A 12,205-nucleotide genomic window follows, 5' to 3' on the forward strand; every position below is an offset into this window, starting at 1 on the left:
ATACATTTGTACACTGTACACATTCGTACAGCCCGATCCGATGGGGAGGTGTGGGAAGCCAGATCGGGCGCCCCCCTTTCGGCTCTCCTCTCTGCTCTCTCCTATCTTATCTTACTTACTTGTCTTACTTCTCTCTATCACCTTTTCTGTCCCTTTGAAGAAATGAGGCTCCATAAATGTTAAAGAGGTAAGTATTTCTCAGTTGCAGTGAATAGATAGAATAAACTGTAGAAAACTAAACAGCAGAAAGAAGAAGAGAAATAACAATTTTAACATAAACCAGTGACACACTCCAGGGCCTGATCAACCCTGGCAGGGCCTCCTTGGATGAGGGTGTCCAGTGACAAATGGCCGAAACACACAATGAATCCAAGGTCCACTACTGACGATGTGTCCCAAATTTCAGTATAATAATTTTTATCAGATCTCTAATCCCTAAACCTAGCCAAGGAAAAATGGCAGATTAGTTTTGGTAAAAGAACAAAAGTTGAGGCACACAACGATAACGATATGTGCCGCTGGTAATGTTTCTGGGCTGCTTTTCCTCATAACAGCCATCCCTCAAGATTTTCTCCATTTAAAGCCATGCATTGTCAGGGATTGTAACATCTAGTCCTTTTACTGAATCTGTGTGTCTGAATTTGTAACCCTCACATTTAAACCCTCAACACCGGTCATCTCTGACCTCTTCCCCTCCAAGATGACATCCAATTCAAAGAAACAAAAAGACATTCAGCTGCACAGCGTGTCTGCCCTAAAGCCACTGTGTGTATTTGCGTGTTGTGTGTGTTCTACTGGAAAGCTGCTGCCAATCCAAGGAATTAGCTGAACTTTCTTTAAACTTCATTTGCATAAAGGCTTAGAGAGTCTCGACCATCTGCTTAAAACGACCACTTTGTTTTCTTGTCTAAGGTGTATACTTTTGAGATACTCTAGCAGATCTAATTAAAAAAAGAAGCAAGCCAAGCGCGTGGTAATCTAGCACAAATAAGTTTACCGTAGTGTTGCCGTTTCTTTCCTCCAGAACACCGACACGCATCTAGAACAAACACAATTGTTGTGAAAGCCTTTCTTTTAGTTTCAGTGTTACTTAAAATTTTCCTTGCAAATGCTTTCAGAGATCTTTGGCACTTTCACTGAAATGTCAGACACAGTGCACAGTTAATATGCTTTGTAGAGATGCGGCTGTATGTGTGTTTGCCTTTGTGTGTTTCTCGGTGCCGTTTCTGTCTGTGCAATTTTCTTCCTCGAGTCAGACCAGGAGAGAACTGAAATTCTCAGGAAAAAATTATTTTGCTGTGGACCATAAATATTTGAAATCGCTAAGAGATGACAGAAGGATGGCAACTAGTAACCTGAAAATGTGGCTGTGGCGAAAACACGCCTTTTTCTTGAGAATGATCTGTAAATGCCAGCTGAGCCCACTCTAAAACCCGTGTTTCTTAAAATGATTAATGAAGGTCATGTCAGAGTGCTGTTTTACTACCAGGTGTTTGTGCTTGTTGCAGCAGGATATGGTATTTTCACTGATTATTGCTGCATAGAAAGGACTAAGTGAGGTACACAGTGCCATCCAGTGTGGTGAATGGGAAAATCCTCTTCTTATTAGAAAAATGACTTATTACGGCAGGATCAAGGAGATATTGCACGTAAATTAAGTATAGCAATTAGCAAACTTAATACAACTGTATTTAAACTGTAACGCTTTTCATTTGAAAGTAATATTTGCTGAAATATTATTTAGCCCTAACAATCAGACACAGGCAGCTGGCATCACTGCAACATCTGGGCTTCCAGATGTAACAAATATTGACAGTGCCAGCGGCACTGGTTATCCCTCTACTTCATGCTACTGGAAGCAGATCTGAAATCATCACTGATGGTAAATGTTAAACTGAAGTCATTTCACGTTTTAATCACAGCTCACCACACTTCTTTGTTGGAGTTCCCCGCACAATGAATTAGTAGTCATAAAAGTCAGATGGCATAATGTTGGCTTCTGATACATTACAATGATGTGGCAGATTTTTACCATTAGGATTAGGACTCAGGAGCTCTACGCCAACCGATGATCAGCTCACAAAAATTTCACACACGTCCTCTAAGCCTGACCCACAGCTGTAAATCTCAAAGACAACAGTGATATTATAAGTTTTTATTGTCAACATTTGTCAAAAATCATCATCATAAAGCAAAGATCGTAAAACGATGTCTATATATACATATATTAGATACATTCTAAAATATGGCCAAAGGTTCTCTATAGAGCTGTTACAGGATGTATAGGTAACCAAACTTTTTTATAACTAAAACTAATCCAGATTGCACACAACACAAAACCACTCGTTTAGACATTCTGCTGAAACTATGGTAGATTTTATCCAACAAAAATCTACAGAATTAATTGTTTACATTTTTTGGTTGTCCTCTTTAGTGCACAACAACATCTGTTCTAATTAACTCTGGGCAGCTTGTACCCTTAGCGATTTGTTGTAATCATTTTAGTGAGTCCTGTGAGAGATTTTAGTCATAATATGAAGAGTTTCCCAAAAAAAGAAAAGGATTTTGCAGCTAAGGGTCAACTTCAAGCCAATTATTAGTGCTTCATAAGCAGCACCGGGTAGGTAGGTTTTAGGAAGATTCTACTGATTTATTAAACGTACTAACTTGCTGTTGTATCCAAAGTTAATTAAGAAGATCAATCGGTTTCAGTGGGGTGTTGCTGGCCTTTCTATACACAATGACTGGACGCAAAGGTGGAACAACATGTTTTCCAACAACTATAAAGATTTCTGAAGGAGTTTGCAGGAGCTGGGTCTAACCAGCAACCACTAGGCAAGCAAAGTGCATGCACCTTTACTCTAGATGATTAAATATTCTCATCTAAGTTTGAGCAAATGGATGGAAAACAAGCATCCTGGAAATCAATCTTTGCAGTGTTTTTCAAAAACATCTGTTGTCAAAATCCATTATATTTTTTTATGTGGCTACCAGCCTCTCAACATGAAAACAGGACATAACTGGATATACAGTGCAGTGTAGATTAAGGCCCCTAGGCAGATCACCAGAGAAGCACTTCTGAGTTTACATCAGATACATTAGAAAGATCCATCCGATACTTTAAATCTCCTCCGACTTCTTTCTCACTATTCCCTGATGTGAATAAATCATAAATAATTTTTCTGCCGACATTCTTTATTCCTAAAGATGTCTGAACTTCTTCTTTGTGTAGCACATATTGTATATGTCTCAATGTTTGCAGTGAGCCTGGTTTTGGTGTTCTTTGCATTTCCATTTTCAGCCTGTCCACTTATTTTAAGGTCTATCATTTTTTAAAAATAAAGTCAATAAATGTTTCATTAAGACAAATGAAAGCGATAGTGGTACCAACTATGTGCTGTTTTTAAAGTCAGTGGTGCATCACCTTTCATTAGAATGATTCAATCAATGAACTATTCTTGATGAATGTGTTAAAGTCAGAGCCTAACTCGAAATCATTTAAAAGCTCTACGCAAATGCCGAGAGGTTTTACAAGTCAGGCTTTCATAAACATGGACAATGCTAGCTGTATAGCACTGTACATAAACCAAACCAAATGTGTTTCTATACATAGGTAAATGTTTTTTTTAATTAAGCCTAAGGATCCAGGGATAATGACACTGACTTGTCACTATCTGTGTTTTTTTTTTTTAAACTTTTGGAGATGTAACCTATTAAACTTCAGCTTCAACAGAAGATGATTTTTGTTGCTATCTATTAACAAACTCTCTGGGTAGGTTAAGCAGAAAATCTGTCAAAGTAACAGCAAACAGTGAGAGGTGCTTACATTCTTGGCAGTAACACCCTGTGTTGTGACCGGTTGGTATGGCTGTCCTCAAAGATATAAGGTTGCATATTGAACAAAGCCTGACTGAAAGAACCGTGATAACATCTCTTGTCTCCCCATTTGTGAAATTACAAAAAATGACACATTTTTCACACAGTATGTGTCGTTTGATGTTGGCATTTTTGAAAGATAAAACATCAAAGAAACATATCTTTCTAAAGTGTTCACTTCTTCCCAATTTCAAAAGAAAAAAATCAAGCCAAAAAAAAAAAAAAGGAAAACAAAACAAAACAAAAAAGGCAGGAAAATATTTTCCAGTCAGTCTGCTTCATATGACCTGGTAAAAGCACATCCTGCCCTTGCATTATAGGCCATCACTGAAGACCCACATTGAAGGGAATCAGTACTCCCAGAGAGAAGATGCATCGACAGATTTGCCATCACACATAAGTGTGCCTCCCTGGTCTCCACGAAGGTACTTGTCATTGGAGCCCTTGATGGCGACACGTCCATGCTCCAGGAACTCAAGGAAAAAATTCTCTGACTTTTCTCCATCTGAGCACACCAGGCCACTGCTAGAGACATACCAGAACTTTCCATTCACACCTACAGAAGAATACACATCCATTAATAATACAATTAATAGCTATTACATGGCAACAAAATGCAAGTGTACTCATTAAAATGTAATATGTTGTGGACACACTGACTTTTTATATTGTAGGCGCCGTCGTTGAAAATCAGTGTGAAGATGTCGTAGACTGATCGATTCGCATCTAGAGTGTTGGAGTTCTTGTGGTGACACACAAAGCCATTTTCTCCACGAAGGATCAGCATAGGGCGGTTGATGAGTTTCATCAGGAGCAACTCATCATCAGCTGAAACGAAGGATAAATACGTGGTGGGAATTTCAAACAGACACAGCTGACTCTCCAGCATCTTGCTTAAAGGCACGTACCCACTGTATCGCTGACTGCGGAGAGCTGCCCGTTCTTCTTTGTACACACGTACTTTCCATTGCTTGCTTTGAGCGCTACTCTTTGTCCCCTCCATTCAATATCAAACATTGTGTTGACCTCACTGGGTAAAGACATAGACAGGCAGAAGGAGAATCAGACGTGAGATATAGACTTACCAGGATTTCGACATTGATTACCTATGAAATGCCTTTTGAAAACCACAAGAAGTTCTGAAATGACACACTGGAGTGTTTTCCACAACTAGAGGCAAATCTTCCTTGGAGCAGTTAAGTTTCACCGTTAACTGTGATTTTCATGTGCTTAGATTTAAGGACAAAAACCACTTGGTCAGGATTTATAAAAGGCAACAGTTTGGATTGATAATACCAATAATAACAACTGCACTAACAACCAAACCAGTGGGAGGATAACCTGTGTCTACAACTAAGTTACAATTGTGAACAAACCCAATCTAATTAAAATAACAACTCATCAGGAATGGTAACATTTTAGAGTTAAATTCAATTCTTAAACACACAAAGTGCACACTTGAGAACTCTTGAATTTAGTAACTCGAAGAACACACTTTAGTTGTGACTTGCACAACAACTGTGTTTCTGTATCCTTTTTTCCTCCACTCAACCCCAGCCAGTTACAGCAGACTTCACACCATACTACTCAAAAAGAACAGATTGTCATTAATCAGACTTCATATGTTCTAAAATTACTGAGAGGCGTATATATCAAGTCACATGTTCCATCTTATGTATAGACTAGTTTGTTAAACTTGAAGCGATAGCACCTCACAGTGGCCTGTGAGGCTATGATTTAATTGGATGAAACAGTGTAGTTAGCATGCTAATTTCAGTAGATATGTCTGCAGCACACAGTGCAAAGACGTGTCTAGCGTAACATGGATACTGTTTATTGTTTCTTCACGTTAGTATACAGGTTATACATAGCTCCTGCACAGCTTTAATAGCTACTTACACCTCTGTGGCAGTGGATTGGATCTCTCCATGAGTCACTAATGTCCAGTAGGATCCGCCATTGGTTCTGAACATAGACTTTTTGCTTTCCTTATCTATCTCCATCTGAAAGGTCTCCATGTCTGTCTCCACGTCCTGATTGGCTGAAATACTCACTCCTAGTAATAAAGGGAGGAAGAGATAACATTGATAAGTGTGTCTTGGTTAAATGGATTTTTTATTATCATTTTTTTTATTGGTTTATATGGTTTACTGGTCGGAATGCCCTTTGCTTTTTATTGAGTGATAGATACTCAAGCTATAGCATTGCCAAACAGATTGTTTGTGCATAACGGTAATCCACAATCGTTTTAGTTGCTCCAAAGGTTTTAGCAACAAAAGTGTTTCTGTTGCTGTTGACTCCAGTGCATGCTACCATCTGCTTCAAGACTCCAGCTTGCTCTAGTCTGTTATATATCAGCTCTGCTAACCAAGGTATGTGTGATAACAGGACAAGTTGAATAATATGTGCTAAAATGAATATTACATTTGCATTTACCCTATTCTAAATGTTACACTCACAACAAGTCTCAAGTATGAATCTTATGTGCCTTGTAGTCTTTTTGATGCCTGGTTGGTTTTGAGTAATAGGTACACTGCAGAATTATTTTTTTTAATTAATTTTTTTCCCTGTCCCGTTTGGATCTTTAGCCATCAGAATTGTTGTCTGCAGGCCAAGAAACATGCCAAGCGGATTCCCTTTACCAATTGGATCATCATGGCCTTGCCATATTGGTCCATTTGATTGACCTTTATTATAATTATGTATTTATTTGATTTGATTTTCGGTTGTTACAGAGGGGACAGACATGACTGGGGGATAGGACAGGGAGAAAGAATGAAAGAAAGAGAGACAAAGAAAAATAGAGGGGAGAAGAGATGGTGAGAAAGGGGGGAAGAAAAAAAAAAGAAAAACAAACAAAACACCTGGATCACCTGTATGGAGATAAGAAAACACAGAAGGGAAAACAAACAAAAAAGAGCAACATAATAAATACAACACCATCACAATAAACTAGCTAACAGTAGATAACAGTACATACTAAGTATTACATGTTATTGTGCAGTATGCAAGATTGACAGCGCACAATGTGCTTTGAGGTAGCAGCCAAGAAAGATGTAGAGCCCCAAACGAGAGGTCACCCAGTAGCCACGGAGCAGAGGCCAGAGGGGGTTGCAGTGATGTGCCTGCAGGCTCTGCCGGCAGCCAGCTGTGCCAGAGAGGACCGGGCCTCAGGCCCAGAGGCCTGAGGGCACCCCACCCTCCGGAAGGGGCCCAGCTGGGCCACAGGTGCCAGGCCCCGCCAATCGGCCACCAGGAGTGAGTCGGCACATACATGAGCACCCAGCCCCAGACACCAAGAACCACCAACACACCAACGTCTGAGGGCATCAGCCACTGGCAGGGAGTGTGGTGAGGGGAGATAGGCCTCCATACCTCGGAGAGCCTGAGATGTTCCCAGAGAGGTAGAGTCTAAGACCCAAGCTGACATATAGACACAGACGAACAGGCGCACGCAGACGCAAACGTGCATGCCCACCCCCATATACATAAATAAATACTCAGCACTCACCCGACATGGAGACAGACACAAATAGACACTGTACACACATTCACACTCCCCAAACATACTCTATATCCCAGGTCCGGGTACCCCTGCCACTGCAGAATTTTTAAGATTTGCATTTGTTGAATTTCTAAGGTAAGTTGCATGCTTTTGCCTTTCTTCCCTACCAGTGAACCATATAATCCATCTATCAGTCTTTCAGACCCTAAGGTCTCAATACGGTTTGACTAAGAAATCAGTTTCCCGGCACTGCAGCTATTCAGCCAATATCCAGCATTTGCTTTCTTAAACAAATTTCATGACCTCATCTCACGTGACCTGTTTTTCTCCTGTTCTCTAACCACAGGCGCCTCACTTGCAGTGAGTCTATTGTTTCAGCCCCTAATCCGCATGTCACATAAACTCTGGTGGTAACACAGACAGGTATAACTGAACTGTGTCTGCTGTAGTTCAAATTAGATGCCACAGAAATATCCTTTAACCTCTCTCTTAATCCCGTTACAACCCTAATCCCCCTCAGTCACCCCTCCACCCTTCCTGTTCATTCGCTTGCTGTAATTCCCTGAGTGGTGAAATGCAAATCTGCACGGCAGGGTCCAGTAAGCAGCTTTCAGAGCCTTGTTCCTTAAAGAAACGTGGAGCTGCCACAAGGCAAACCAGTACTGGCGAAAATTAGTCTTAACCTTCTGTTATGTAGATGAACTGTCAGATTGCTGAAAGATTTCCCTCATAGTAATCTCTTTTAATGCAGAATATTATTCTTGCATAATGTCTGCAGCCCAACATTAGTCTGAGAATCCCCTTCCCACTTTTCACTATAGAGGTAATTTAACAACAGAGTTGTCCTACAGTGATAGTTGTTTGAATTATTGTTTTAATTGACTCTTAAAGCTTGAGAAAAACTTGGAAGAAGAAAAAACTATCTTCTCCTTGTCCTGCTTCATCTGCATAATATTACTGGGCAGAGCAGATCACATCAACCAACCTGAAAGAAGATCATGTGCTTGAGCTGTCTGCTAAGGCCTGGCTATAGCTGCTAACACCTCACTGTCACAGTAGTTAACTATAGATCCACATAATGTGGAGAAAGGTAAAAGGTAAAGAGCGTGTAGCTGTAAGGCTTAAAGTCCATTGATGGTAATTGACACCACTGGGGCACAGATCTCTCCTGGAGTCATTTGCACACTACTTAATCTTCAATGGACACAGTGGAAATGACAAAGCCCATTACTGCAACTGCCTTCACAGTTGCCATCAACCATTCCAACATCCAGGCAAAAGTGGCAGAGCTTTATATTCCTAACTGATAAAAGATAACTCATTGCTTTTTTTCTGGTTACTACAATATAGCTATAAAGATGTATTTTTGTAAACCTAGACCATGTGAAGTTCATTATCATAGACAGAGGCAATGTTCTACTCAGAAGACAAGTCATGACCTCAATTCTGCTGGTTTGAACTGTTTTGCTTTGGCTGAACTCTCAGATAACCCCAATAGCTACACCTAGAAAACAATCAACGTAGCCATTATAGCTCAGTTCTTGAATTACTTTGCAAAGTCCCTGCTGATTTAAAGAGACGCATAATGCTGCAAAGAGACTACTTATCAGAAATCAAATGTACTTGGATAAAAATATTATTGCATATAATCAGAAATAGAACTTGTTCTTTCCTTTGGCGTGTAGTTATTCTAGCTGTTTATCTCACATGTTTATGCTCTTTTTGGTGTCTGCTTGTTACAATTAATGCATGAATGTTTACCTAAAGATTTTATGTCTTTGCAAATGCTTAAATCGAATTGTTTACCCTCTCAGACTGTCGCTCATTAAAGCTATCCCCTCTTTAATGATTTTGAATCTGATACTCAGTTAAGAATAGTATACTGTAAGTATAGCCTTCCGTTCATCATTTAAAAAAGCAGAGCTGTAATGACACGAAGAACATACTTATTTGTATTACACTGCATTGGATCCAAATTACCTTGCTTGACTGAAACAAATCTTTTATTTGCAGCTTGAAAAACTACTTGTGGATGACTCTCTTCCAGATCGAACAGCTCGTCTTTTCCAGGCTTGGAGCATCGGCCTGACCGCAACGTTCCTGTGGGTCCCACCGGGGCCAGGTATTTCCCGTCACAGTCCTTAAAGGCCAGCTTGCCAGATTTTAGCTCTAGAGTGAAGCTAGTTGCATTGGTATTCTCCTTCACAAGTTTGCCGTCGTTGCTGAGGAAACGGCTGTCACAGGTCTTCAGGCTGTACTTGCCATCGAGGTATACCAAGGTGACGAGGGAGTCCACTCCCCAGGGAATGTTGCTGTCCACAGATATCTCTCCATCTGAAGCAGAGAGATGAGCATAGCGCTTACGTGCCACACTGAGAAGGCTGGCCTGTGGATGTAAAGCCAAATGGACGGCCCACAGCTCTTGTTCCCCAATGATTTGGGCAAAGCAGGACAAATAGTCTGCCGAGCCTCCAAAGTAACGTTGAAAAGGTTCTGATTGCAGAGCCCAGCGTCCGTCAGCTTGGGGCACGATAAGAAAACGGCATTCAGGATCACGCATCTCTGCCCCACATATGATCTTACCATCTTTATCAGAGGCCAGATAGCGTCCCAGGTGGCTGCGGAGGAAGACTACTTGCCCATCTTGCTCATCCTGCTCTAAGGTCCAGATCTGTTTCTTCTTCATGCTAGTAGCCGAGGCGTTTACCTTGAATCCAAAAGCCTCAGCCGTCAGGTAGCGGTTCTCATAGTTGATGAGGCCAAACTGCAGCTTCAAAGCTTTGTTAATTCCGTTTGTAGACATGCTTGGACAGGACGCACGTTACAGATTGCGTGTGGAGAAGGTTAGGACAGACAGAGTAATGAGAAATGAAGAAACTCAGGCATGAGACTGAGCAGTAACAAGTAAAATACTTGATTTCTCTCCTCTTCTGTCTCTCAAGCTGTGAAGTAGCTCCACTTATCTCCCTTGATGGAAGTCCTTGCTTCTCTTGTCACTTTCTCTGTTTCCCCAGAGGGCTTGCTCAGGCACTTGCTCTTGGTTCCCTAATGAGTTAGGATTAAAATCAGCAGGACACAGCTCCTCAATCCAACAAGCTGCTGACGTCACAAACCAGTGCACCAACCACAAGCCACCCCTCCTCCCTATTCTTCTCCAGCATGTTGTCTGCGCAGCTTCGTTCCCCCTCTCTTCTGTATCTCCTGTTCTGCCATCTCCTCCTTCTTTTCCTTCTTGTCTTGCTTCCCTGTAACTCACATTGACACACTCATTTGTCAGCCTGACTCCTATTGGTTCTTACCTCTCCTTGTTTAGGTCCATATACTAGTAGCCACGCTATCCAGTCCCAGGATTATCCTAGCGTTGATCTGCTGGCGAACCTCAGTCTAATTGCAAAATGTCCAGAGAGTAAAGGTGCTTTTGGATGTTCCCCACTTTTTCCTTCTCCTTTGAGTCCCCTTACAAATAGATTTTTTTCAATGATTAAGCAGGTTTTAAAAGTGCAACTTTTGCATTGACAGTTTTAAAAACACTACTTATCTATGAGGAGCATTCTCCTCATGAAGCGTCTCTTTTCCATTGCAATGGGCCAGCATTTATGTATATGGCTAATTTAGAATCCCAATGCCTAGAGAACTATAATGAAAGTAAAGTTGTAAATGTTATCTTTATAGCAACAGTTTGCTACACACAGGTCCCTAGAGACTTTCTTGGAACCTTTGTTTCCTTCACAAATTCAAATATCTGAGTCAAAGTCTGTAAGCTCACCCAAGAGGGATTTGAATAGCACACATTTGAATGCACATTTGCCTTTTTCTTCACTCTCATATTGGCTGTGTTTTAACCTTCTTCTTTTTGATCCTGCTGAACCCTTCGCTGTTATCCCGCCAGACAATTAATAATAGAGGACGCAGCTCAATATACTGGCACGCACTGTGACCTTTGTAACAGTGCGTGCTAATATCTACTTTAGTAAGAGCATTACCGCCCTCTTTTACCCTCTTTTAAGGATGTTGTGGGTAATACCAAAAAGAACTGTAATATTGCAAATCCACAAAACTATGTGATTAGGATTGTTTTGCAAAGCTAAATTCTGAGGGTATTATTTCGACTTAATAACCTTTAATGGTAATTGCTCTCATCTATTATTAAGAGTGATTAGCATGGTGATCCCAGACCACCTTAGGGAGTTACCAGTATAATGTTAATCTAGGACAAAGGTTGGCAATAGCCCAAACCTAGACAGAAACTGCACCTAGAGAGCAAACAAATATGCTACGGTGATTCCAGTAATAATTTTTTATTGCTGGAGCTAAATTCTCGGCAATTAAATCAGTGTCACACAGGGTTACAGTAATTGAATCACTGAGAAGATGAGTGGTAGGAATGATCCTGAGTGCAACACTATGAAAACATTCTCAGAAACAGAGTGTAAAAAATGTACACATTATCCATATGTAAATCATACTGTCTTTCCCCTCTCTGCCTTTTTACTCTCCCTTCCAGTGTAGGCATTTTGGAAAAATATATAAACTATGTAGAATTTGTGAAAGGTTGTATTTAAAACATTTAGGTTTACAGTCATGTGAAAATGATTGATTTACAGGGCTCTATGCTGTCCTGTCAAAACATGCTGAGAATCAAACATCTTGGTTAACTGATCATCAACAATTGTAATCATCTCTATAAAAGCAAAGGTTTTGGTAGTTCGCTCCTTTGGACGGTTCGGTGTGTGTTAACACAATGACTCAATCTTCCCAGGAGCGGATGTCTCAGCAAATACATGCCAGGAGAAATCCTCTTCCCTCGGTAAAAAACATGGCAGC

The 12,205-nt window shown here is 40.6% G+C and overlaps 1 protein-coding gene across 1 annotated transcript; it reads right to left on the reverse strand.

Moving 5' to 3' along the window:
* Window positions 1-2,140: 2,140 nt before the first annotated feature.
* Window positions 2,141-10,423, reverse strand: fscn2a (fascin actin-bundling protein 2a, retinal). The gene is made up of 5 exons (XM_085405214.1): window positions 9,362-10,423; window positions 5,776-5,932; window positions 4,785-4,906; window positions 4,537-4,704; window positions 2,141-4,432 (listed from the first exon to the last, which is right to left on the reverse strand). The coding sequence occupies exons 1-5, from the start codon at window positions 10,182-10,184 to the stop codon at window positions 4,227-4,229; spliced, it is 1,476 nt and encodes a 491-aa protein (XP_085261340.1). The 5' UTR covers window positions 10,185-10,423; the 3' UTR covers window positions 2,141-4,226.
* Between the last annotated feature and the right edge of the window lie 1,782 nt (window positions 10,424-12,205).

Source organism: Rhamphochromis longiceps, linkage group LG4, assembly GCF_057381845.1.
Source record: "Rhamphochromis longiceps isolate RC_006_pf linkage group LG4, R_longiceps_female_GT1.1, whole genome shotgun sequence".
Classification (NCBI taxonomy): domain Eukaryota; kingdom Metazoa; phylum Chordata; class Actinopteri; order Cichliformes; family Cichlidae; genus Rhamphochromis; species Rhamphochromis longiceps.

Bases quoted from the DNA above. Each gene is read 5' to 3' on its own strand.
- fscn2a (XM_085405214.1), bottom strand. From the start codon at position 10,184: ATGTCTACAAACGGAATTAACAAAGCTTTGAAGCTGCAGTTTGGCCTC. The intron at 5,933-9,361 runs GTAATTTGGATC...CTTTATTACTAG, and splicing joins ATTTGTTTCAGTCAAGCAAG to GAGTGAGTATTTCAGCCAAT. The intron at 4,433-4,536 runs GTCAGTGTGTCC...ATTCTTCTGTAG, and splicing joins CGGCGCCTACAATATAAAAA to GTGTGAATGGAAAGTTCTGG.